Raw genomic sequence first — 27,182 nt, 5'->3', positions numbered from 1 at the left:
ACATTTGGATGGTGTGCTGCTCCTGATCTTAGGAGCGCTGCCACGCATCAGCAAGCGCAAGTGCTCCAATTCTGGAGCTGACATTTTGTCTGGAAGGGCTGCGAGCCAACACGTGCTCTTTGAATGCTGCACTGAGCCCCTGCTCACAGGGGTAAAGCTGGGGAAAAGGGAGTGGAGGAAATTTATAATGATCATCCCTTTTAACACGAGGTTATCCCTCACAATGTAGTTCCTAGCAGGTTTTACACTGAATTTACTTTTAGAAACCAGAAAATAGATAGATTGATGCCTTTATTTCATATCCAACATGTTTTATAATCAGGAAGCATCATTTCAGAGGGGAAAAATGCCTTCTGCAGAGTTGCTGGCAGCCTTACCTAGAGTGTGTAGGAAGCTGTTAGAAAAACGGGGCTGTCAGGTGTTGACCCACACAGATGATGCTTCATTTGTGAGATTCAGTTAAAGTGCAGAGTAATATGAATAATTTGGCATCAGGTTCAGTGTTTAAGAATGCATAAGACCAGAATATCTGCATTGTGCCTTTATACCCACTGAGACTGTGACCCAGCTGTCAGACTACTCTGTGGTTACCATTATCTTTTACATAACAGTTTTTCCTATTCTCATATTTGATTTTTTTTTAAGCATCTGTCATTACCTCTCCAGAAACCCCTTACAAATTAGAGGTGCATCTTGCATAACTGAAGAGCAATTACTGTTCCATTACCAAGTAATGAAGTGCACACTTGTATGAAAAGAAAGATGACTCAAGATTTGATAAAGTTCACTAAGATTCTTAAGATAATTTCTGGAAGTGTTTTCTGCCTCCAAAGCTTATATTTCAGTAGGTGGAAGATCTTATATCTAGTATCTTACTTAAAAAAGTATTAAGGAAGAAAAAACAAATGTGAGAGCTTGGAAAAAGGAGCTGTTTCCATATCAAACTCAAGGCAGATGTTTTGACAAAAGATGTCTCCCTGCCATGGGAGGACAGGAGAGTTTGTGATTGCTGATGTTGGTTTAGTGTGGTGATTCAGTGTGTTCTTGTCCCCCTGCTAATCCTGTCAGGACATGAGAGGAAGCTTCAGGGAAGGCAAGAGTCCTGGGAATTCAGCATGGAGTGGTCATCTCCAGGGTTGTGTTTGAAGACAGCTTTAGTTTCCATAGAGTCATTAAGGTTGAAAAGGACCCTCAAGGCCATGGAGTCCAACCATTGATCCAGCACCACCACTAAACTAGTGGTTTAGTGTTCACCACTAAACTATAACCCCAAAGTGTTTCTGAACACTTCCTGGGCAGCATATTCCAATGTCTGACTGCACTTTCCATGGAGAAATTTTTCCTAAAATTCAATCTAAACCTTGTCTGGCACAACTTAACAGCACTTCTCTTGTCTTATCACTTATTACCTGGGAGAAGAGACTGACCCCCAGCTCAATACAAGCTGTTCCCATCACTGCAGGACTTCTTGTGGCCCAGGAGCAGCACCCAGCCCTTGGACTTGTTGCATCTCACACAGCTGGCCTCAGCCCATTGATCCAGCCTGTCCTGGTCCTTCCTGCCCTCGTGGCTCAACACTCCCTCCTAGCTTGGTGTTGTCTGCAAACTGATGGAGGGAGCACTCAATCCCCTTGTCCAGATCATTGATAAAGGTTTTAAACAGAGCTGGCTCCAACACTGAGCCCTGGGAGCACCACCAGTGACCAGTCCCCAGCTGGACAGAACTCTATTCACCACCACTCTGGGTCTGGCCCTCAGCCTGGTTTTTTCCCCATGAACACTGCACCTTTCCAGACCATAGGCTGCCAGTATCTCCAGAGAAATGCTCTGGGGAGACAGTGTGAAAGGATTTAGCAAAGCCTTTTCAACTGGATAATGTTGCAGGGCTCTTGAGGGAGTCCAGATGGTGCTCCCAGGGCCAGCTTTTGAGATATGGGATTCCCTGTGCAATCACTTGCAGGGTAATGCTCTCAGCCAGTTAGGAATTGTCTTCTCTTGGGCACCCAAACACTGAGGTACTTATCAGGAAATTATTTTGCACGTTTAGGTCCTTACATTTAATGCTTTTGTGAGCAGAGCTTAGTGTGATGATCACAATCTGCTAATCCCTGTAGCAGAGTCCCCCAGTAAGTGGGACACATAATCATGATGATTACTGGGTCAGTGCAGCAGAACAGCTGGTGTAGATTGCTGTAGTTGTGTTTGTGCTCAGCACAGAGGAGGTTTCCACATCTCCAGTATCCTCATGGTAAGGCTTGCAGGCTTAGGGAGTGGGATGGTTGGCAGTGCAGATCTCACCAGCTCGCTGAACCTCCCTCTGGAGATTCTTCTCACCTTCTTAAACTGGGCTTGGTGGATTTTGGATCATTGGTTTTAAAGGCCTGTCCCAGTTGGTTAATGCTGATTTTCTTGGACCACTTCTCTGATGGGACTTGCTGTGGCTTTAGCCAGAAGGGAGATCTACTCTCTGACTCAGTAAAAGAAAAAAAGCCCCAAATCTATGGAAACCAGCACAATCCAGGAGATAATCTGCAAATGGTCACTTTTGTCAAATGAACATCAGGTGGTAAGGGACTATTTGGCTTATCAGACACAGAACCTCTTATCATGCACAGCCAGTTATGTAATTCCTTTCACAGACTGGCTCAGTGCTGTGTGTGTCCAGTTGGATGGTCTCCAAGGCTCCCCTTGGAAGGCTATTTGTCTGACAAGCTTGCCTGGAAAGCTTTCCTTTCCTTGCCTAAAGGCCTCAGTAAGCCCTTATGTTTGTGCCTCTCTTTTATCCTCCTTCCTTTTCCTGCCTACATGGTGATGTGTGGGCACACAGAACTAGAGGGACTGTTGAGGTACCAAACTGGGGTTAAAGTCTAAGAATCCAGCAACAGCTCTTTATTTCCCAAGTGTTTCTGTAGAGGGGACACAGAATTGCTACTTCTTGTTACTAAATAACATACTAACCTTCTTACTGGCTTTGTCCAGGTAGGTTTTGTGCAGTGAGGATGGCTGAGACTCTCCAGAGAACTTGCCTTTGCTTTTGCCAAAGAGAAATGTATGCTTGGAGTGCATATTTTCATTTTTATTTATGTCCTTTGGTCTAGTGCCATGAGAATCTCAGCAGTTTCAGAAACTTAAGCTTTTCATTCTGACTTGCAACCATTTTGAGAAAGCCCAGAATAAAAAACATCAACTGCAAATGTAAGGGATGAAAAAAATGCCATAAGGATCCCCACCACATATGTTTAAGGTAATTTTATAGATGAGTGGAGCACTAGAGAGAGCCTCCTGCTTTATCTTGGTAACTGGCATGCAGGAAAAATGAAGTTGAATTATTTTGTATAGTGGCTTGTGCTTATGCCTTGTTGTACACTAATGCAAAACAAGTCTAGGTGAGATGAGAACTGAAACTTAAAACTGGACCAAAATGTAAATACCAACACTTTCCCCATATGTTGGGGAAGAAACTTGCTGCTTCTTGTTTTCTTCTGGTCTCCCAGAGGCTTCAGCTTACATTGTGCCAGCATTTTGGAGAGCCCAGTTCCCTTTCTGTGAGTGTTGGATAGGCTGCCTTTGCCATGCCAAGAGGGTGCTGCTTGCCTGTTATGTCAGAGTCTGAAGGATTGTGAGGATGATTTAGCTTGTGAGCAGAGATAACATGTTCATGGTTTAAGAAAAGGATAATTCCTTCCCTTCCTGGTAGCAGTGTACTTCAGGGTCCCAGAGGGTTCTCTTCCCAGAGTGACATCTGCCTGTTCTGTCTTTGCCATGGAATTCTGTCCATGAAGTCCCATAGAAAGATTGGCTGTTACTGGACAAGAGTGATTTGGTCCTTTTTGGCTGGAGAGTCTGAAGGGGATGCTAAATCTCCAGGGCAAGATGTGTGGACAGTCATCCCCAGGCTCAGCCCAGCCCCAGGGCTCACAGACTTTTCTTCTGCCATGAGGTGAGGCTAGGGCCTTTCCATGGACATGTGGGACAATGCAGCAGCTGCTCTGGGATGGGCTGGAGTTCAGGGTGCTGCAGGATGAGGGAAATCCTCTGTGGGCTGGGTTGTTCTGTTCCTCAGCTGCTGGGCATCAGCTGCAGGCTCTCCAGCTCTAAGAGGCACCCATCACTCAGCAGTGGTACCAGCTCCTTCCTAGCTAAGGAAAAAAGCCAGAGAGGAAATAACTTGGAGCTGCATGTATTAGTGGTCTGAAGTGTTTCTGGATCAGAGGAGACAAAATAAACTTTGTGCATGAGCTTGGATGTGTGGTGCTCTGACAGCAGAGTGACATGAAGGCATTTGACACCTTCCAGTATTGGTATCAGGAAGAGACTCAGTCTTCTTAACACCTCCCAGCAGTTGGGTAAGTAATTTCCTGAGAGCAGAGGAAGGAATGTTGTCCTTCCCTCTCCCTGGCAGGCGCTGGGAGGTGAATTCCTTTGTTTTGGGAACAAATTTGATCTGAAAACATTCTTTTCTGTAACAAAAACAGACTCTGTGGTACAGTCTCTCGACCTGATGTGAAGACTGAACACTTGTGTTGCAAGGAGGAGCTTTGGTGTCAGGCAGAGATGACTTCATGCATGGATGCCACACTCTGCTCTGAGTAACAGCCATGGTGTCAGTTCTGTACTAAGGCCCAAAGAGCTGAAAATGTACAAATGTGAGGGGTTACAGATTCCTTCTTTAGTCTTCTGGTATTCTGGTTTGCTAAAATGTATTATATGGAGCTATTTATGTTAAGAAGCAGAAGCCAAGCAGCCCTGCTCCCCAGTTTCACCTGCTTTACTGCTCCTTCCAGCCCACATTGCTGTGCTGGCTCTGGGTGGCTCCAGGGGACAGAACCTTTGCTTAGGATGTGTGCCAGCCTCTGGATAGAGAATCACAGTGTTCTCTGACCTGCTGCCTTCAGGAGAGCATTGTTGTTTTGCTGAACTCACAGCTTTGCAGCCTGTCTTTTCTGCCTGCAGGAGGACCCAGCAGTCACCAAGAACTGCTTTTGGGGCTTTCTTTAAGGGAAATAACAATTACAAAGCAGCAAATTATGTCAATGAGCCCCTTTATTTTCCTTTCTAGCCCTGCCATGGTGGTAAGGATGTATTTAAGGGCTTTCCTAACCTTAGTTCACTTTGATGGAATGGTGCTGGTGAATTATGAAGTAATGAGTGTGTAAAATCCGGTAGAAATGAAATTGTCCCTTCAATTCTACTTTTCTTTTGTCCACAAATTGGTTAAGCAAATGGATGTGTATTTATGGATTAGGTACCATCTTCCCAGAAGACACTAAGAAATTGATACAGGCAGACCATGTTGCAAATTGCATTTAAATAGCTGTTGCCTTATTTTGCCACACTCGAGTGGGAAATCATGCAGCAGAGAGGAATAATGGCTGCGTGATAAATCTCCAAAGAAGTGCAGATGAGCCGTCCTTGTAATGAGAGACGACAATTAGCAACTGCTTTGTTTGGCGTGCTGTGGATGCTGTATTTGGCTGCAGCAATTGTGTAGGTGTGGTGAGAAAGCAGAGGAGGGCCAGGAGAAAGGAAACCGACTCTTGAATCGCTATTTTCAATCTCAGCCAACTTAATGTTGCGTAATAGGAGCGCAGTCTAGCAAAAGCACTGCCAAGAGATAAAATGCTGGGTTTTACTCTTCTCCCTGCACTTCTCTGCCCTCCCAGCATCCCCTCTGCAGCACAGCTTTCTCTGAGGCTGTTGGTATGTTCTCAAATCTTTTTGTCCCTTTTTTTTTTGGTGGTGAAGTTTTCCTTGCTGTGAAATGAAAGATCCTGCCTCGCTCCCTTCTTGCTGTGTGAGTTTTAATTAATGTTTTTGCAAAGCGTGTTAAGATCCTTGAATAGCAGTGTGGTTTTGGCAGTGGTTCAGTCTCCTGGAGAAAAGTGTATGCCTTGGAGTCTAGGAAAAAAAAAATCTAACAGGTTTTTATGTTTAGAAAAAGACAGGTAGAAAGCCCAAACTTGGTGGGATAAAAAAACTTGTTTTACTTTAACTCACATAATCTGAAATTTTAGTCTGATAAAAGTTTTTTTTTTTTTTTAAAGTAGTGGAGTTGGGTGTCTTTCTTCCTGAAGGTGAGAGTCATCCCTATTGAAATCATTAGGAACAATGTTCATATTGCACTAGTTTATTTCCAGAACACTATTTCCTTACACAGCCTTCCCATTCTGTATTCTCACAATAGAAATTAAAAGGAAGCTTTGAAACGTGTCAGCTGTTCTCTTAGAAGATAGATGCCTTTTTCAAGCAAGGAATGGGAGCCACAAAACCTTCTGGATTGCTTTCAGTCCACAGCAGGGTAAGGATGCTGAGTGTGTCCTGTATGAACTCTGCCAGGTCAGGCTGACTGGGAATGCCCTTTTTCCCAGTCTCCATTAGGAATGCTTTGAAGCAGGTCTCTGTCTGAGGGTGTTACCACAGTGCTGAGAATGTAAATCAGCAGCAGGACAAAACTGGTGAAGAGCTCACCCACTTCTCAGTGGTGACCCAGATGTAAGAAAGGTGTCTGTAGTGTTTGGGATATTTTTTGGCATGGTTGACTGATTACAAAATACAGGTATGGAAACCAATGTTAGGAATGTCAGGAGTCACATCTGTGGTTCCTCTGGAGTGGTTAGCTTCATCATGGGAACAGCTCTGCATTTTCCACATGCTTGCTTTTAAAAGTGTCCATGAAGCAGCTTGAGGACATCTGGGAGGCTGGATAACTGGTGCTTCTGGAAATTGCAGGGAAGCCATTTGGGATGAAAAGCTGCTTGTTACAAAATGTTTGCTTGCTGCTGAAGGTGCCTTGTAGCAAGCACATACACGATCCTCCTTTAGAGAGCACAAGGAATTTTGTGTGCTGTGTCCTCCCATTTAATTTCCAGTGGTGATGTTGCCATTCTTTTGTGCTAGGCACTGCTGTGGATTGTTTGATTTAATTCACTCTGCTATTCTGGAGGTGAAATCCTTGAAACTTCTGATTTCAGCCATGTCTGTACATTCCTGGAGAGCCCTGGGATAGGTGGTGTGGTAGGCTGGCCATCTTGCCTGCATCCACAGAGACAGAGGTGACAGTTCCCAAAATGTGTGTCTGAGGAGAAGCCCAGCAGAGCAGCTTATGCTGAACATGGCAGCGATTGAGGGGGGATGCTCTGGAGGGATTCAGGGGCTGTGGGGCAGCCAGGTGCTCCCCCACACACCTGAGCTGTGTGGTCCCAAAGTTCTGCCCCAGTTCTGTATCTCAGGAGCTGTTTGGTCCCTGGGTTTTGGCTGAAGCAGATGGCTGAGGTGGGATTGCATTGACACAGACAGGCCATAAAGCAAGTATCTCCACCTTGTTTTTCCAGAGCTGCCTCTGCCAAAGTGCTGTAAGACAGGCTGGCACTTAGGATTCTGGATAAGCTCTCCTCTGGCCTTCTCATTATTGATTTTAAACATGTGTTACCATATCAACGTTATTTGTAGTCATCTTATTTTTTTCTCCTGTCAGAAGGCAGCCTGTCTGTGTGCTGCTATTGTGAGATGACAGAAGCTTTTCCTTTTATGAATCTGTCTCTTTGACTGACCCACAGAGCAGCAAAGGGAAAGCTGACCCTGTGCTTTTTGAGGCTCAGCAAGATATTTTTCCATCAAAGCTGGCATCAGTTGCTGTGAACTCAAAGGCAGGTGTGCCAAAAAGGTGAAAGTATCTTGCACTCTTGTGCACAGGAAATACCAGATCCAAAAGATGTTTTTCTCCTGTACTCACTTTAATTATTTTTATCAAGCCTGAGCTGCATTTGGACAGTGTGGGGTCTGGGGGAACTGAGTCCACAGGAGATGATAAACCATGGACAACAGAGAAATCTCTGTTGCTGATGGGGAGAAAGGAGATGACTCAGAGGAGAGCACCCTCCCCATGCACTGCTGATTGACAAGGGCACATGGGGTGCTCATTTCCCTTCACTAAAAGGAAATCAGCCTTTACCCCCTTTGCTGCCACTGTTCTTGCAGGGTTCGGAGCAGCTTCCATCAGGATTTTAGTGTGTGTGCCTCGGGGTGTTTTGTGAGAGTAGATTGGTCTGTCAGATCCCCACTGAGGCTGTCCAAGGCAGAGCAGAGAGGACAGGAGAGGGAGCATCCCCTCCTGGGTGGGGCTGGTGATCTGAGCTGTGATGTCCTTACTGAGCACTGTAAATCCTGGATGCTGGGTTGGTCAGTGCCAGGAATGCTGGCAGGACACAGATGGATAGCACCCGGTGGGATTGTCTCATTCTTCATCAAGTGCTGGCTCTGTACCAGGCGTTGCTTGAAAAAATAATCATAAAGAAGGGGAAAGAAGTTATGGTTCCTGCTGTGAGGTCAGCAAGAGCTAGCTGTTGACAGGAGTGAGAGTGGAATGGGGTCTGTAGGGTTTTGACTTCCTCTACCATAACATGCTGGATGCTGATATTATTTTTATCAGATCTGGCCTTGCAGAGTCAGGAAGACAGATCACCAAGAGAGAAAGAGAAATTGAAATAAATGAGGTGCCTGGCAGGTTTGATTTTTTAAAGTGAGCTTGTGTGCAGCTGGGAGATGGTTGGTGGAGGCGAGGGGTGTGATGTGGTGCAGCACAGTCCCTGTCTGCAGATTTTACTGAGGGACAGACACTGGATCCTGATCAAGTTTGCATCAGGTCCAGCCCCACAGCTGGCCATCAGCCCCAAAATGGAAAAGGAAAAGAAATAATTTCTTAGTGAACAACAGGTTTTGTTTCTATTTTGGACATAGTCTAAATAAGAAATGTGGAAAAAGAGCTAGATTCACTAACAGTCACACTTCTCCCAGGGGTGGAAGAGAAAAAGGAAGCTGTTAAGATGTTCCTTGTTCCCACCAGCCTGGGTTGCTGAAGGCTGGTCAATGCAACTCCATGTGTTTTTCTTGTGGAGCTTACACAAGTGCAGTGTGGGGCTGGGGAAAGTATTTGCAAATCTGGCTTGAAATAATTGAAAAGTTTCAACTGAAGCAAACACTTCTTTCCTCTCCAGGCATTTTAGATATGTTACTGCTACCCCGCAAAACTCTCAGTATGGCACATATAATAACTAAGCTTGTGTAATAAACAGGAAAACCAAATGAAGGAGGCAAAGAATCAGCTCCTGTTCTCTTTGGGATTCCTGGGAATTGCTGGTATTTCCCTCAGCAGCAAGAGCCAGGGCAGGGTGGGGTCAGTTCAGCACTTTGCTGGGGAAATACAGATTTATACCTGAGCATTTGCCTGCTGTGGTCAGTGGAGCTCAGAGGGGCCAGGGAGCTGTGTTGCTCTCTGGTCCCTCTCTTTATTTTGCTCATTTGTGTCAGGTATTCCTTAATCCATATTTGCAAATGGATGCAGTATTCTTCCTTCCTCCCCTTTCCCATCTCTACATTAAATGCTTGAGAATAAATTGGTAACTCTGCTTCATGGGGTACCTACAGCACTCATGGCTGACCTTCAGAAGTTTTCCTTTTTTTTTCCCCCCCTTTCAATATGTTTGTAAGGAAGCCAAATAATTTAAACCAGCTGGAAGATCCCTGAACTGCTTCAGTTCCGTAATGTTCTATAATCATTTCCCTCCTAGCTTATAAAATGGCTCTCTGTAGTTTACTGCCAGGCCCTTTCATTGCAGAGTGAAATAATAAAGGTCTCTGAGGACTGTGTGCTTCTCAGCTCTCTGAGAGATCGATGGGATCAATTTGCCTCTGTGTGTTTCGATGTCTCTGTCCTAATTCTGGAGACAGCTGCTCTGCTGTGCTGTCAGGTGGCTGCTTGCAAAGGGAGGGGCTCCTGGGTCTGCTCTGGGCTCTCAAACAAGATCATTAGGGTTAAAAAACCCTCAATAACAAAAAAAAAGGAGAGCAGGGCTTTATGGCTCTGTAAGAGGTACCGCTGAGTTGGGCAGAGGTGTTCTTGGTGGGTGGGGTGAAGCAGCAGGATGGTTTGGGCAAGAGTTTAAACTCATGCAGGCCATTTACGGTGACTTTTGTAATGTGAGTTTTACAGAGTTGCCTGAAGCACAATGTGTTCATCAAGGCTTTGCCTTGTTTCACTCCATCCATCTTGTGAAACCCTTTTCTTTCTGGCCCTTGTGAGAAGTGCCCTTTTGTGTCTTCCCCATCGTAGCCCTGAGCTATCAGTTGGAGGAAGCGAAACTGAAGCAGGCAAAATAGCTTTGCTCAAGCAGAGTGCACTTGGGTGAGCTGGTGCTTCCTGGAGTAAGCTCTGACAGGTATACTCCACTCCACTGCTTCTCTGTTCCTCAGGAAACACTGCAGCAACCTCCTACCCTGAGACATATTTTGTAAAAGAGCCCTTTTGCCTGAGTATAAATAATACATATAGGTGTAACCTGAAAGGTTTTTCAATGACTTACAAACACCAGTCTGTATTGACACTTCCCAAATTTTAATTATGTTTAAAAAACCTTACCTTTGTTTTTACTCCTCAGTTCAGCTTCCCATTATTTGTTTTTGTCTGGCTTGTTAGGTATATTAGATCCTTTACTTGTTTAATTGCATTTTAACCACAGGAGTGTATGTGATTGGCACTTGGAATAAGTCTTTATTTCTCTAGGAATGCTTGTGGAATAGCAATTCTGATGGCTGCTTTATGGATGTTACATTTAATCAATAACTCAAAACCAGAAATAACAGCAGCTCTCTGTCTTGGTTGGCAATTTTAGTCATGCTGGCTGGTACTTATCACTTAGTTATTCAAAAAAGGCTATTTTTTTGTGTTTAATGATAGGATCAAACATATGCAGCTCACATCTTAAAGGAGAACAAGGAAAGAAAAAGAATCTCTTAGTTTGATGCAAATTCCTGTGAGTAAATCCAACAGGGGTCTCTGGGCTGGTTTTGTTGCAGCACTGGAAGGTAACAAGTCCTGAACAAGGTTCCCAGTGTGTTTTCCCTCTATCCAGGTGGGTGCTGTGCCTCTGGCAGGGGTGCCTGGAGCAGAGGCTCTCAGCCAGGTGGGAAGGTGTTCCTACCCACTGTCAGCTCCAGCCCATCCTGTAGAGGGCTGGGGGTGTCTTACAGGCTGTGGCAAAATCCCCAAGGCAGAGGCTGCTTGTAGTTTTGGCCGAGTGCAATATTCCATAAACTTTTGTGAGAAACTGTGCAGGATCCTTCATGCTTGCCAGGCTTTTAAATTTCAGAATTTAAGCCCACTTCTGTGGAAATGGAGACTACAAAATCATGTTGTTTTCTTGCTACTGCTTACTTTTTGGAAGTTGCCAATGCAGTTCAAAGTGAATATATCTTAGTGACTTAAAGAAGACTGGAACGTTTGTGGTTTTATTTTTCTGGCAATAGATGAGACTGAATCATGGTCAAAATAGGATAAAATGTAATTATTTTTTATAATTCTGCCAAGTTTCAGAATTATTTTTTTATTGATGTGCTTTTTGGCTTTTACCATTTATTATCTGCTTAGATGAGATATAAAGAATAGCTTTGCAGAGGAAATCCATTTAAAGTGAGCCACTAATCTTCACCGGCTATTGCAGATTTTAATTTTTATTTTTCACAGATGAACCCTGTCATAACTGAACCACCAATGTATGTGATGAAAGAACCAGTCCATTTTTAATTTGAAGAATTGAAGGATTTGTAGATGTTTGTAGGGAAAAGCAACAGAGATAAAAGTTGTTGGAAGTACAGTGTTTGGTATTTCATGCCAACAGGAATAGCACAGGCACAATTTACTTACAGGGCTGCTGACAAAAGAAGTAATTGACTGCCAATGTTTGAATTGTTTTCTTTCAGATTCTCTCTGTGTTGCAGTAAAACTTTGGCATCGAGTTGCATTTGATTGCACACATCAAAAAGTTTCTCTGAAGGGATATCAGCTCAGAAGAATGTTATTTTGATTCTCACTATATTGCTAACAGACTCATGTCATTCGTGTTTAAAAAGAACAAGCTATTTTTGAGGATGTTAAAAATAGCAGACTTTTTCCAAAGAGAAAAGAGTGAGGAGGGTTGGAGTTTTGTACCATTTATTTTGTATTTAGAGATGGCTTTGGCATATTTACAGATTGCTTTACTTAATCTGACAGAAGCAAAGGGACAGGGTAGAGAAGATGTCAGATTAGGAGTTTTCTGGAAAGGAAATACCTTCCTTCTGAGGTATTTAGTACTGACATGCAGCAAGCTGTGTTTAAAGTAGCTCAGGGATGGGAAAAGTTTTTGGAAAAGGGACCAATCTTCCCATAGGCATTTGTTTTACTGTCCTGAAGGTCCACAGTCCTCCTTCCCCATCACAGCAGTCTGATGACTGCTCTTCTTTTCATCCTGACATCTCAAAGTCAAGGATTCAAATTGTGAATGCCTGATTTCCCACTCTCCTTGATTAAGTGCAAAATATGGATTTAAATTGCATTTTACATGTCGTTTCAGATTACAAGTGAATAATGTCAGAATTTAAAAAAATTCCAAACAAGTAGGTTTTGAAATAAAGCAATGCTCTTCAGGCTACATTTCCCAGTGGTTCAGGTGATCTTCTCCCTGCATTTCTTTGCAAATTGTGCCCATATTTCCTTCTGAAACCAGACTTTTGCTTACCCCTTATACTTGATTTACCAGAAATGCTCACAGCTAAAACATTATGTGCCTCTCCAAGCATTTCCAAAAGGTTTCTTTGGGGGATGACCCGACCCCAAATGATGACTTATAAAATATAATTCAGCTGAGCAAAGATATTTAAGAAAAAAAAACCTAACAACCCACAACTGAGCATTTGCCCTGATTGAGAGCAGCTTTGCCTGTAAACATTTTCTTTCTTCCCCTCCTTCCTCAAGTCAAACTCTGTACCAGTAAAATATTTTAAATTCCTTGAAAAGTTGTTTCAGGTTTGGAATTGGGACCAGCTGACTCTTACCCACCCCTATGCCTTTAATCAGTGCCTATCCCATTTTTAGGGATGATGCATGGAGTAGAAAGGAGATCACCAAAACCAGTGACATTGATTTCTGTGCCCTTTTTCTGCATATTTTTGTTGCTTTTAGGTTGTTTTCCTTTTAAAAGTTTGCTTATTGGCATCCTTGTCAAAGACAACAGCAAAAAAGTTATATCCTTAATCCCCTAATTGGACATTTCTAATGTTAAAGCTACCATGGTTCCTTCTGTAAATTAACAGCTAGCTGGATCAGTGTGTGTTTAGTGACATGAAACCCTTTACAGAGAGCATCAAAGCAAGACAGCAGGCTGCCACATCTTTTATGGCTTGTTTGTAAATTTTTACTGGGACACTTGATTCCCAGGGACACCTCAATAATTTACACTCAGGATAACTGAGCCTTGTGCATGAGAGGAGGAGAACCTCCTCCTTTCTTCCTATAAAAGCTGTCAGGTAAGAGAGAATTTTGTGATTAGGGAGTGTTTTAGATACCTTGTGCTCCCTGCCTGTGCCAGCAGCCCCTTTCCCAAGCCTGGGCATGCAGAGTGATGTGGTGCTGTGCTTTGGGGCTGGCTGTGTTCCAGTGCTGCCAGGCCTGCCCTGTGCACCCACAAAGGCACCAATCAGGCTCTTGGGGTCCTCTGTGGCTTTGGGTTCATCTGCTCCTGCTGGGCTGGTTCAGGGAAGGCACAGCTGCTTTTGCAAGGGGAGCTGCTCTGGGGAAAGCAGGGGTTCTCCTGCTTCCTCTGCTTCAGCTCCTCAGTGCTCACTGGGACACCAGGGAATGGAGCTCCAGTGGTAGCAGAGTTTTTGGATGCTGGCACTGGATCTCTGACTGCAGCAAAGGTCTGAATATTGCCATATATATTTTCCTGACTCATCTTTTTTCCCCTCTGTGGTGGTGTTCACAGGGTCCCAGGACAAGGGAAGAGATGAGAATCTTGACTCCATGTTTCAGAAGGCTGATTTATTATTTTATTATATATATTATATTAAAAGAAAATGATATATTAAAACTATACTAAAAGAACAGAAGAAAGGATTTCATCAGAAGGCTAGCAAGGAAAGGGAAAGGAACGGAATGATAATAAAATTTTGTGACTGACCAGAGTGTCTGAGACAGCTGGACTGTGATTGGCCATTAATTAAAAACAACCACATGAAACCAATCACAGATGCACCTGTTGCATTCCACAGCAGCAGATAATCATTGTTTACATTTTGTTCCTGAGGCTTCTCAGGAGAAAAAATCATAACGAAAGGATTTTTCATAAAACATGTCTGTGACACCCCTCAATTTGTGCCTGCCTTTCTTTCTTCTCCTTTTATCCCCTCTCTTCCTTGTAACACATACTGTCATAGCCTCTTCTTCAGACATGTTTTCAGCCCTCTGCAGTCCAAGCAAATGGTCTCCAGGCTGGATACAGGCATTGCAGGAGAGGGTCTCCTACCTCAATGGCTCTGCAGGAGCAATGCAAGGAGAGTCTGATGCTCTTCCTTCTAGATGGTGTTTGGTAGGTCTGGAGAGCTGGGGAATTGCTGCAGGTCTCTAGTGAGCATTGCAAATAGACATCTTTTCCCATGGCTTGTCACGTGCTCAGAAACAGTCAGTTGTCACTGAAATCAAAACCAGCAGCACCTCTGCAGTCCCTCTACTGAGCAGCAAATCCCTGCTCCAAACTGGAACCACTAAGTTTTCCCAACAAAGTGGTTTCAGAACTTGGCCAACATGGGCAAATCTCTCCAGCTTTTTTTTCAGGGAAAAGCTAAACTGTTTTACCTGATACTTTTGAGGAAGAAAATAGTTACAGCTTAACATAAACTCTTAGAAAATTTTAAGCCTGAATGCATAAAGCTTGTCAAAAACACAAGCAGCTCTAAATAGGGATTTGTCGCTCAGTGTGGGGAGCAGCCAAAGCTGCTGTCAGTGCAGTTAGTTGAAAAATGTCTATAGGAGCCCTTCACTGGGCTAGGAGAGGGCAAAATGAGCCCATGCCTCAGGTGTGTGTGATGCAGAGGCAATAAAATGGCTGAAATCAATGGAAGCTTGAAACTGCAGCCTTGGTGCTTTGGTTTCCTGAGATCTGGTGGCCATACTTTGATGAGGTCTTATTTTTCCTGTTAGCCCTCCTCCACTTTGTCTCCTCCTTGCATGGGTGGAATGTCTGGTATGAGGAGAAACCCTTTTTCATGTTCCCAGTCACGTCTTTGATCTGTTAAGTGCATTTTGCTACTTTCCTTTTTTCTCTTTCTATTCCTGATCCCTCACTGTGCCTCTCTCTCCTCCTCTCCCTGTTCCTCCCAGTTTTCTTCCTCTACTTTCATCCCACACAGAATTAAGTATGTACTGCCTAAGAGAATAAGGAAAAGCCATGAGTGGGATCAACTTCTCTGCTGTGTATGCCCTGCCCTTGCCTTCCCCAAAACCCCAGTAAACGGCTAGAATTCCAAATACGGTCACAACTGAAAATGTACACAAAGAATACATGACATTATCAGTGAAAATGAGTTAAAACAGTTGTGACTTTCATAAAACCTCTCCATGGCTCCCAGAAGAGTCAGTAAAACTGCTGCTGTTTGTGTGTGTTTATGCATCTAGGTCTGTGTGGGCAGTGGTAGCTGGGGTTTGAGGCTCTCCAGGGAGAAAAGGAACAAGGATGCCACACACATGCTGTGGGCAAGGTCAGGACTACCCATAAAGAAAGAAAGCAGGAGGGTTTTTCTTCTCCCTTGCAAAACCTGCAGCTATGACTGGTATTTTATTTTCCTGGATTGACAAGTACTTTAAGCAAGTTAAATATCCAGATGTGGTAGAATATATTGATTTTTTTTAATTATTATTCCACTCCGTTCTTTTTACTCCATGACGGATTTTTTATTCTTGTCTTCTCCCTGGGATATCACATACACACACACACTTACACATACACTTTCTCTTCAAGTGCTGTCGTCATGGAGGACTATAGGCTGAGCTAGGTGGAAAAGATACTTCTCCAGTAAAAGATGCAGCTGTCTGAACAGGTGATAAGGAAGTCCTTTTTAAATGGGAAAAGTAAGGTGGTCTCTATAGGCAGAATGTGGCTCCTGTAAAACTTGCTTATTCTTAGCAGGGGAGTCTGTCAGGCTGATTTAGGATTAGATGTGCATCTATCAATGACCTAGAGCTTTGACATGCACTTAAAATATCCCCTTCTAAGTTTACAAATGTTCTTGATTATGGGTGTTTTACTGTTATCAAGAATTAGGAGTAAGAGAACAGCCTTGCTTTTTTTATTCATCCTTCCAATATCTTCCTGTAGTATTTGGGGTTTGAAAGTGCTAGTTCAAAACTCTGGCTGTTGGTGGGAAGTGGATCTGTTTCCTAAGCAGAGGATAAATGAGAGCAGTGATCCTCTCAGAGTGAAGTGACCTGGCCAAAACAATTTCTTGATATACCAACACTTGTTCTGCTGCAAACTTATATTGGTCTTTTAGACATTCCTGATGGAGAGTCCACCACAGATCTTAATTGTTTATTCGCTTCCCTTGAGAAAACCTTCAAAGAGAGCCCAGAGCAAGCTCACATTTTATGCCAGAGCTGAGTCAGCTGCAGTGTGGGATAAACCTGTTTCCAATAGTGGTCTGCAACAGCTCCCAGAGCCATGGCAGTGAACAGCAGCTGAGGAGCTGCCTCACACTGCTCTGTGAGCTCGAGGTGCCTCCAATGGCACAGGCAAATTAAAAAAGCTGCCTGCTTCTTAGAGAAGTTTGTTTTGATTAACCCAGCGTCCATCTGGTACCAGCAAAGTGGATGTTCCTATAAACTGCGCCATATTGAATTTTACTGGGCCACCTACCCTGCTGTCTTCAATTATAAAGCCTCGGAGTGCCCTGGTGATGTAACTGATTCCAGGATGAGCTGTGCTTTTCAGGAAGCTGGGACTGCCAAATATCTGTCTTGGCCTCTGCTTGAACTACACAAGAGAAGTCCCTGCATTATTAAGCTTTTCTTGGATTTATTGTTTGTTGTGATTCTGGTTGTTTTGGGAAGTATTCCTGAAAGGCTTTTAAAAGAGAGCAAGTAGGTAATTACATGCTGGGTTGCTTTGTGGGAAAGCTGGCATGAAGTGGAAGTGGAACCTCTGCCCAAATGGGCTCTTCTTGCACTTGTTTAGTGAACCTGATGAGCTGGATTTTCTCCTCTAATTGTATAATTTTTTAGGAAGATCTGAAAGACCCACACCTTGAAATGATCGCATACTTGGGAGGCAGCATGTTGCTGTGTGGTGCTGCCATCAGCACACCTTCCCTAACTCTGTCCCACACCCACTCTCATGTGGGAGTGAATGCATGTGTGTGTGTATTTTGGCATGTTTGGGGTACCACAATTGTGCTGGTTGGGGTGGAGCAGGTCATAGGGAGTGGTTCCCATGAACAGAGGGGTGTTTGGCAGCCTGGAGAGGTTGGTAAATGTGTGGAAATGTGACCAGTGAATGGCTTTTTACAAGACAGCTGTTAAAAAGGGGTATAAAACAGTTTAACTCCTAAAATAGTGATTTCTTTGCTTCTCCTAGCTAAATACAAAATTAAGAGCTTTGGCTGATCTTAAAGTTGCCTGAGTGAAGTTCAGTGTAACCTCAGATATGTTTGCAAGCTGAGATTTTACGTGGAAAAATCTGCTGCAACTTTACATGTAAAAAGCTCTGCATTTTCCATGCTGTGTATTACTGACGTTTAGCAAACTTGCTCAATGTCTTGGTTTGGAAAGACAGGTGTCTGCTAAGGAAGGCAGGAGCCTCCCCTGAAATGGAGAATGTAAACCCCCCCCCCTCCAAATTGCTATAAATTTTAAATTAAGGGGCTCTCAGGCAAAATATATGGGAGCAGGAAATAATAGTTATTTAATAGGGAAGAAAATGAAAGCATAAAATAAACAATGCAGTAAACTAAAACAACACTGACAGAGTCAGAACACAACCTGACACCCTGTTGGTCAGGGTGTTGGTAGCAGTCCAATTGGAATTGTGGCTGCAGTCCTCCTGGAGTGTCAGGTGTGGTTCTGTTGGAGCAGGGGGGATCTGTAAAAGGGTGTAGTCTTCCTCTGAAATCCAGTGGAAGAAGAGGCAGCTGCTCCTCTGGAAATCCAGTGGAGAAGCCGTGCTGGTGTTCCAGAATCTCCAGATTATATCTGGGTAGCAATGCTTGGCTCCACCCTCTGGGCAGAGCATCTCCCAATGGTATGCTGTAATTCTTATCAGCCATGCAGTGATATTCAATAGCCTGTTATCACTAGATGTCTCCCTGGAGGGAGGAGTGGTTGTGGAAGAGATAAGGAAAACTGCCCACTTGACAGAAGACGGCTGCCATACAGATGGCAAATAGAATACAATTTGTTTGGCAATCCAGGACACTCATCCATGTCCCATTTGCAGTTCATTTGGTTTCATTACACAAACTGTATGTTGTTCTTCCGCCTGCACCAGACTGAGATGTTTCACTAGCTACCTTCCCTGACACAAGTGGTAGCTCAGGAAGGTACTCTGGGAATCCATGTGGTTCTTCTAAAGCTTTGAGGCACTGAGTGTGACCTGTCCTTTATGCCACTCCTGCAGGTCAATCTGGTGGGTGGAGAGCAGGCTTGCTGAGCATTGAACCGTGTTATCTTCTGTGGTTTCCAGACAGACTTCAGGACAGCAGCTTTCTCAAAATGGAAGAGTTTCACTTTTTAATTGAACAACCTAACCACAGGTGGCTTCTCTGGAGGAGGGCAAACAGCCTGAGATAATGGCCACCTCACAAGTTTTGGGTCACTGGTGTGAGGTGATGCTGATTCTCAAGGATGAAGTTGGCAGAGTTCTTGACACTGATAAAAGTGCTCCTCTGTCTGTAACTGAAACGTTGGAGAAAGAGCTGAACTGTGCTAGTTGATCTTTTCCCAGAATAATTCTACCTAAAGCAAACATTTGTAATGGAAAATTCCTGCCTAAAGTGTTGCAGAGAGTTAAAAGTAAAAGCGAGCGAAAACAGGTTCTGGAAGAGTCAGGCAGTGTGATGAATAGAGGGCTCTCCTCTCTCCACACATAAAAATGTAAACAAAGTGCAACCAAACACTTCCTGCTGCCAATCACAAGGGGGTTGAGTTTCATAAAGGGTTTCAGTAGGGGACAAAAGCCTGGGGTTTGGTCCAAATGCTGTTAAGTCAGTGAGAGGCTCTCCCTTTGGTTCCGGTGGGTTTGGAGCTGGGCCGTGGCGAGCACTTGAAGGCCAACCTGACCTTTCATGGGGAGACAAAGCTAAAGGCTTGGTTTCACCTCCCTTGTACTTGCTGCACCCTGATTGAAATCAGTGGGAACTCCAGAAACTTTGCACTTTGAGGCATTCAGCCCTTGTAGACTAGTCTGACATTTGAGTCAGGTTTGGTGCTTAAATGTCAACATTTCACAGTTGGTAGACTCCAAAGACTGAAAGTTGTCTGGCTTGCTTTATGCTGTGTGGTTTAGTTCCTTAGTTTTAGGCATGGTACTTAGGGAAGGCTTTCTGAAGAGCAGTTCCTTTGTACAGAGCATCCAGATGTATTTCTTTCATCTTGGTAAATGCTGCCTCTGTTTCTTGCTGGCTTTGCCCTGGTGATTTTTTTCTGCAGTGTAATCTTTTCTTCATCTTGCCATGGTGACCGGGCTTGCAAACTTCCTACTTCAGAAAATTTGAACAAAACCCTGGGTATTATAGACTCTTGGCTGCATTAGGAAGTGCTTCAGTCTTGTTTTTTCAAAGACTTGAAGGGTGGAAGCAGTCAGGTGATAGACTGTCTTAAGGAATTTGGAGAGGAAATAAGATGTGTTTTATATGCTCCATGTTCACAGGAGAAACATATGAGGATTTCATGCTTGGAAAGGTAGCTTGCTTGAAGGTGTTGCAATACAAACTGCAGTTTTTGTAAATCATTTAAATAGAGTATCCTGATACTGACTGTATGTCATACAGAAGAACCTGTAAAGGAAAGGTTTTCCTTCTGAATTTATTTTGTTGACTTTATATCGTCTTAAAATAAGTTGTCATTTTTTCGATGGTTTTTTTACCTACTATATGCTTAAAATATTCCTGTTGTCTCTTCTGTATTTCTTTTTGTTATTGCTTTATTACAATGATGGAGCATCTGTAAGATTCAACAGACACAGAATTATCATGAAATTAATGCCATGGATATGGCACTGTTTGTTATAGTAAGAAAGTTCCTTAGACTTTGGCAAGTGCTTCTATTCTATATTAAAATAAATGCATAGTTTTGGCTCCAAATACAGTTTCACTTCACTCATTGAGAAACAGGAAGGGTTTTATGAACATTCCTACAACAGTATGCCACGTGTGTGTTTCTCTCTGTGCAATTAATTATCATAGCACTTTGTCAGCAGGCTTGTGATGAAACTTAAATGTGCAGAATACACTCCCAAAAAATGCTTAGGATCAGTTCTGCTAGATAGTTATTCTCCTCTCTAGAGACTGAGCATAGAGCTGGGAACAAGGAGTTTCTGCATTTTAATCATAGTCTAAAATTGAATTGCTCTATTTGGGTGACCTTTTAAAAACATGTCTCTGTCTAGTCTTCTGGGAGTCTGAAGGCAGCAATCTCATTGAGACACACCTGGGATTTTTCTGAGGATTAAGGGGTTAATTGAAGATTTAAAAACAAACAAACAAAAACCAAACGAACAAACACACCAGGACCAGATTTTGATGGCAGAACTGCAATGTATTATAGTGTGGATTACTTGAACTAGTCTCAATATTTTACTTATGTGGAAAGACCTTTCAAGAGTTGGAGTGATGTCATTATTATTGTATTTAGGGTGGTTAAATCAATGCGCACATTTTTCTCCATTTGAAAAATGAGTTAGTGTTCCAAAGTACTTCAACAAACATTTGTTTCCTTGTATTTCAGCTACCTGACTGCAAATAACAACCAGAATTTCTTGTATACTGCGAGGCCTTTTTTGAAGAGAGCTGCTTTGGTGATAAGCTATGTAAGTATGAATGGACTTGACCAATAGCAATGCATCGTGGCATCCCAAAAGACTCAGAAATCTCTCATGGTAGATCTTAATACAAAGTTAGACTTGGGAATTATTCTAGAAAAATTCAGCTGTGCAGAAACAAGAATATTACTGTGTTTCCACTTCAAACCTTTTGATTTATAGTGGTTGCCCTTGCAGCCATGTAATCATCTGCAGGTATTTCCTGCCCTAAATACAGGGGACTCTGTGGCACTGGGCTGCCCTGTCAGTGACATGCTGTTAATGCCAGTGCAGGTAAGAGTTGTAAGAAAAACTGGTGCTTGATGTGCTGCACACAGGACTCAACACGTTGCAGAGGAGAAAACAAGCACTTCCATGGGGATGTTCTGGGTGTGCAGCTCCCTGTGCTGCTCCAGGAGCCAGGTCCCCTTGCTTGTCCCTTGACAAGTGCTTACCAGAAAGGTAAAGGAGGGGCAGCTTCAGAAAGGTAAAGGAGGGGCAGCTTCAGAAATCCTTCTAGGAATTAGGATTGTGCAGCATGAGAAGCACTGATGGAGCTTGTCCTTACACCTATGCCAGCGTGGATAAATGATAAGAATTTTAAGACATCACCTGTGATTTTCCCCTCTGCATTTAGGTAGAGATCAGCAGCAAAATTCTGCAGCCTACGCTGCAGCAGAGTGACAGATTTGTCCTTGAGAGTGCTGCCCTTGTGGTGGGTGCTGAGATGTGTGAGTTGCTGGCAGTAGTGCAGACAGGAGGAGGGACACACAAAGTCACAGTGTGCTCTGTGCCAAGGGTTTGTCACCCTGGGTAAGGTGGCAAACTTGAATTTTGCCTAAACTGCTGAGCTGACTGGCTTTGCACAGCATGGAGAGCTATCACAACAAAACATTTGCTGGAGGCCTTAGCTCTCCTTAGTAGTGCATTTCTAACTTAGGTGTTCTTCTTTTCTTCTTTGAAGGTGATCCTCGTGCTGTATTTCCGCCTCTGGATAATGGGAGGTTCCATGCCAATGTTTTCAGAGCAGGACAATCCAGCCTCATTCTCACCATATTTACTGACAAGGTATGATGGCAGCAGTCAAACAGAAGCTTTCAAAAGTGTGGTCTGGATGTTACATTTTCCTATGAAAAAAAACCTTTTGTGTTTCCTTAACTTAGTTCTTTGTATTGCTCTCTGTCTCTTGGAATAGAAAGCAACCAAAGCTATTTGAACCCCAAAGCACATTGCAGGTCCTGTAGGGTTGTATTACAGGTGCTTTCTTATTGAAAAATATGTGCTTAGTATTATGCAAAGCCCAAAGAATATAATTTAGTTGCCTGAGCACAGGACTGGAAAGCCCAGTAACTGAGGCATAATCCTAAATCTTAAAACTGGCTGCTCCTGAAATGTGGGATGGAAGCATGCAGAGTTTTGGCTTCAGCTGAAGTTTGTATAAAAAGGGGGTGACCATGCTTCTTGGTGTAGTATCAGTGACTGAGCAGTGAATGTGGATGGGCCATGAGTGTTTGCTCTGTTTAGCTACTGAAGGACACTTTGGAGCCTTCTGGAGGAATTTCCCGATGTCTCAAATGAAAATGGGAGCAGTCTTCCTATGTGTCAGTTCTGGCTTGCTGGCTCCTCATTCCAACAGTGAAATTGCAGCTTAGACACAGGTTAACACCAAGCAATCCTTATTCAACATCTGCTGCAGAATTGGGTTGGATCTCATTTGGGGAACCTTTATGATAACGTGGCAACAGCTCCCGTTACCATCAGGGCTAAAAGTTCTTCCAGGAAGCACATTGTCTTGTTTGGAAAGCTCTGACGTGTTTGTTTCTCGTGGAGTTATTAATACCAGACTTAGTGCAGCACAGCATGAAGGATTTGTTGCTGTCCCTTTTTGATATGTTTATGCTGAGATGGGGGTCAGCAGGTCACAAACGAGCCTGGCCTAATTTCAGTTACCTCTTCTGTGCTGCACATGTTCCTCTGCGTGTTTGTCTCTTTGCCTCTTTGTAATGACAGGGGAGGGGTTTCTAAACCCAAAAGCCAAGTCATTCTCAGGGTATGAAACAGTGACTATTTTTACCACTGGCACTGTGGATTTTATTAACAGCCTTAGGAAAGACAAGTCAGAGTGCTGCTGGCTGAGGTCCTCCCTTGGCCCCAGCAGCAGCCCCGGCTTCACCTGCAGTCCAGCAACACCTACCCACTCCAAACCTAATTAAGGAAATCCATTCCAGTAAAAAGCAGTATTACTGTTCTGGAGGGATTCTAAAACCCTTTAATTATCCCAGCTCTTCCATTTCTGCTGAGCTTGATCTTAATCCTCATTTTAGCCAATTTACCCAGAAGGCTTTATCCTCCATTCAGGAAACCCGTCCCTTCAGCAGGTCTCAGTGTCAGTCCTGCAGGTACACTGGGACCCAGTGACCATCTCTGAACTGACAGCCCATGGTGCACCCTCTGACCCTTGGATTGGCAGCAAACCTTGTCCTTCCTCCTCTGTCTCACTCAAACTGTGACTCTCATCTCAGATTTTATCTGCCACGGTCAAAGCTGGAGCTCTTGCTGCCCAGCTGGCATTGTGCCACTCATCCCAAGTACAGGATTGGGATAACAAGTGGAGCTAGCAGGGTTCCAGGGGCATAGGTGTGGTTCCAGGAAGGTCTAGGAAAATGGTTCTGCTCTTGTCAGATCCCTCCTGGCACACTGCATCCAGCTCCAGGGTCCTCAGCACAGGAAATGCGTGGAGCTGTTGGAATGAATCCAGGGGAGGGCTGCAGGTGTGGTCACAGCTCTCTTCACAGAGAGCAGCAGGCACAACTTCCTCAGGATTTTTCCTGGGGAAGGCAGTGAGAAAGCTCAGAGAAAGAAGAGAAAACAATTCTTACCTCTGTTTGCTGTTCCTGTTGTTTGGCACATGTGGAATGTGTTATGGAGATTATTTACCAAAAGTGATTTGTTAATTGGACTCTGGTGATGGTTGTTTGTATTGATTGACCAGTGAGGTCAAAGCTGTGTTGTGACTGTCTGAAAGGGGTCACAGGTTTTTCTTTAGTGTAGAATATAGTGTAGTATTAGTATGTAGTATAATATAGTATAGCTTAATAAAGGAATTGTTCAGCCTTCTGAAATCACTGGATCATTGCAGGTATTCCCTGCTTGGGAGACACCCTGCTACTATACTGCAGAAATGTTTGTGTTTATGGTCCAGCTTCAGAGAAGCTCCTAAGCTCCTAACAAGTTCCACAGGTGAGGAACACTCCTAAGCAGGGTGTGTTCCTCACCTGTGGACGGCTACAGTAGCAGCACCATGTGAAGAGCTGCTGTGGGAAGCTTTTAACAAGGTTTTGAAGGCAGTAATTAACATATAGCACTGAAGCCAAGATGTTAGCTGCAAGTTGGGTTGAATTGGGAAGAAGGCAGTGGAAGAGCTAAGTTTGGTGTTGAGACCAGAAACTAAAAGGAAGATCAGTTTTGGGTAGTGCTCTTGAAGTGGTTAGTAACATCGTTACTGTAGCCAAAGCAAGGGTTAGAGTCAGGCAGTGGGCAAGTTGTTTTGTAACTCTGAAGATTATTTAGGTCACAAATGGGAGTTTTTTGTTTTCAAAGAGTTGTCTTTATTTGAGCTAGAAATGTGGTTTTTGTGCATGTCTCGCCAGGGTAAATGTTATGCTTTTCAACAGAGCTGAAAATTATTCTAAGACTTGGCCAGCTCTGTGGGACTGGAAGGAAGGCTGATAACAGTGGAATAAAAAAGAAAAACAGTAGTTTGGAAATGTGTGGCAGCCTTTGTGAAGTTCATGGAGTTAGATCTGGAGCTGGGGTATGGGCTGACACAGGATGAACCCAATGGAGCACTGTAACTTTGGCAGGGTTTATTGGGGCCACCGTTAGGGGTAGGAGTCAGCTAGGGGGTTGAAAAAGCAGTGACTTGTGAGGTCAGAATCTGTGATCCCTTGGAGCTGATACAGCCTAGAGTGGAGGACTGGGGGTGTGAGTGGTCTGTGCATGTAGAGCTCAGGGTGTATCCAAGGAATCTAAGAGGAGACAGGTTCCAAGCAAGCCAGGGAAGTGACACACAACAGGCAGCTGAGCTGGGAGCTCCTTCCTGCAGGACACCAGGAGTGTGCTGAACGTTTGTGCAGGGTCAAAGAGAGATTTGCCAAGCTGAAATAAGAAATCCATGCTACTAAATATGCAGAGGCCACATCCAACTCAGAAACTCCAGTTAGGAACTGAGGAAGAATTATCATCTTTTATGCTTTACTTGGCATGGACTTCTGGTCACTGCTGGATGGACCTTTGATGTGGCTCAGTTTGGCCCTAGAAAATTCCTATGTCTTCTATGTAACTTGTCTCCAATCTTGGGCAACACAAATGTATAAATTAAAGTAGACAGATAAGGATTCATTTAACAATTGAAGGGCATAATATGCTGAAATAATGACAGTTTTTCAGTCTTTAGAAACAGTCATCTGTTCAGCATACTCACTAAATTACTATTTTTAAAATTACCAGCGATATTCCCAAATACCTCAAAGTTTAGGGGCACAAATGAGAGCCACATTTCCATGGCCTTCAATGTGTTGCTTGGCAAAGGTGGTCTGAGAAGATGGGATGTGTCTGTCATTGCCTTTCCCAGTGGAGGCAGAAATGAAGGTGTTGGGAATCCTTCTATTCCTAAGCCCTGCCATGGAAGCCTGTCCATCCAGGCTGTTGTGCACTGCAGGATGCACTGTCTCCAGTGGCCTTACCTTAAAGAACACACACTTTGATCTCAAAATCTGCAATGGGTAAGCAATATTTGAGATAGAAAAACCAATCCCAAACCTCTGTTCAAACAGTCTTGCTTATATCAGATAGAATTGGAGGGAGAATGTAGCTAGAAAGGTTTAGAGGGCTACCCAGCTTTATGCAAACAGTGTACCAAAAGTGCAGCTCCAGAGTCAGGGGGGTGCTGAGTGCAGGGCTGACATGCTTCAGATGTTTTGCACAATGTTTTTTTCTTCTGCCCTTCTTGAGGGGAAAGAAGTAGGAGGCCTCTGGATAAACAGATTTTATTACCAATACTGTGGCAAGACAAGGGAAAAATCCATTGTGCAGCATGTCTCAACTTGTGAGAAACAGATTGAATTTCACCTGTAATTTCTAATTAAAAGTCTGGTTTTTAAAAAAGGCTATGTCTTTGGGAGTCGAGTTATATTAATTTCTGCTGGCATTTGCCTTGTGATCTCTGGTGGCAGATCACCCTGGGCGTGAAGCAGGTTATTTGTGGTGCTTCCTTAAATAGTTAATGCATTTCTGCTAGGACTGCCTTGAGATAACATTGTCCTGTGGTTGAACTGTTCTCTCTGTAAGCTGGCTTTCTGTATTGCTTTGCTGTTTCAATCAGGTAAATGAGAATTCAGTGCTGCAGAAAGCTGAAGAAGTGCTTATACATAAAAACTGGCACATAATCCTTTTCACAGAGATTTATGACTGTTTTCTGAGCATTGCATTTAATCATCCCAGTTGTAACTTCAAAGGCAATGAACTACCAAGAGGGAAGCCATGGACCTGTGCTGGGAAAATGGGTCCCTGTGCCAGCCAGCTCTGCCAAGGAAATAGAAGTCAAGTGTAGCAACTACTTTGATACGGAGTTTTCATGGACCTTAGGCTAGAAAACAGCATTAAAATAGACCCCTGTGACATACCAGCTCTTACTCAGCCAGGCTGGCACACGCTGCCTGGGTGGTGAGGTCCTGCCTGGGCTGTCAGTGCTTTCTGTTGTGTGCTCAAAGGTGTTTAAGTTCAGCCCTAGGTGTAATACCTGCAGGCACCCAGCAGTGAGGGGTCACTTCTAACAAAAGGGAGAACAGCAATGTTGGTAACAATTGCTGTCATGCCTACCCAGGGGCCAGACAGCCCAAACATTAAGTTATACAAACTGTAGTCTTTATTCCAGTGGGTGTTGGGAGTTGGGGAAGGCCTGGCTTGGAGATGATTCTCCAATGCAAAGGCCACTCTGCAGAGAAGGTGGCACTCCCAGAGCCACAGGAAAGGTTTCAGCATCTCTCCCATCCAAGTGTTCTTGGTGTGATGAGCACACCCTGGCAGTGCTGCTCTGGGATTTGATAGGCATTTCAATGGGCTGTTGTGCTTGCTGCAAGTGCTGGTTACACAACAAGCTTTCCCTGCCAGAGTCTGTGTCTGAATTTGCTTTCCAAAATCCTTGCACACAGAAGGGGTAGAGAGTGGCCAGCCTCTGAGGCAAAGCAGCCTGCCCAGAACATCCCTTTGACTCCCACCAAATGGGCAATGCTGTGGGATACAGTG

General features: G+C 43.9%; 1 protein-coding gene across 1 annotated transcript in view; it reads left to right on the top strand.

The window, feature by feature from the left end:
- Nucleotides 1-27,182, top strand: part of TMTC1 (transmembrane O-mannosyltransferase targeting cadherins 1) — a 139,001-nt gene that overhangs the window by 33,566 nt on the left and 78,253 nt on the right. Inside the window, exons 6-7 of the mRNA XM_054281921.1 lie at nucleotides 20,804-20,885; nucleotides 21,841-21,944. Of these exons, the coding sequence (XP_054137896.1) occupies nucleotides 20,804-20,885; nucleotides 21,841-21,944 (186 nt within the window). The remainder of the gene's footprint in view (nucleotides 1-20,803; nucleotides 20,886-21,840; nucleotides 21,945-27,182) is intronic.

The sequence above is a fragment of the Melozone crissalis genome, unplaced genomic scaffold, assembly GCF_028551555.1.
Source record: "Melozone crissalis strain CALT ecotype California unplaced genomic scaffold, PUWL_Pcris_2 ptg000033l_1, whole genome shotgun sequence".
Taxonomy (NCBI): domain Eukaryota; kingdom Metazoa; phylum Chordata; class Aves; order Passeriformes; family Passerellidae; genus Melozone; species Melozone crissalis.
Note: the sequence above shows the minus strand (reverse complement) of the source record. Positions and strands in the feature narration are given on the sequence as shown.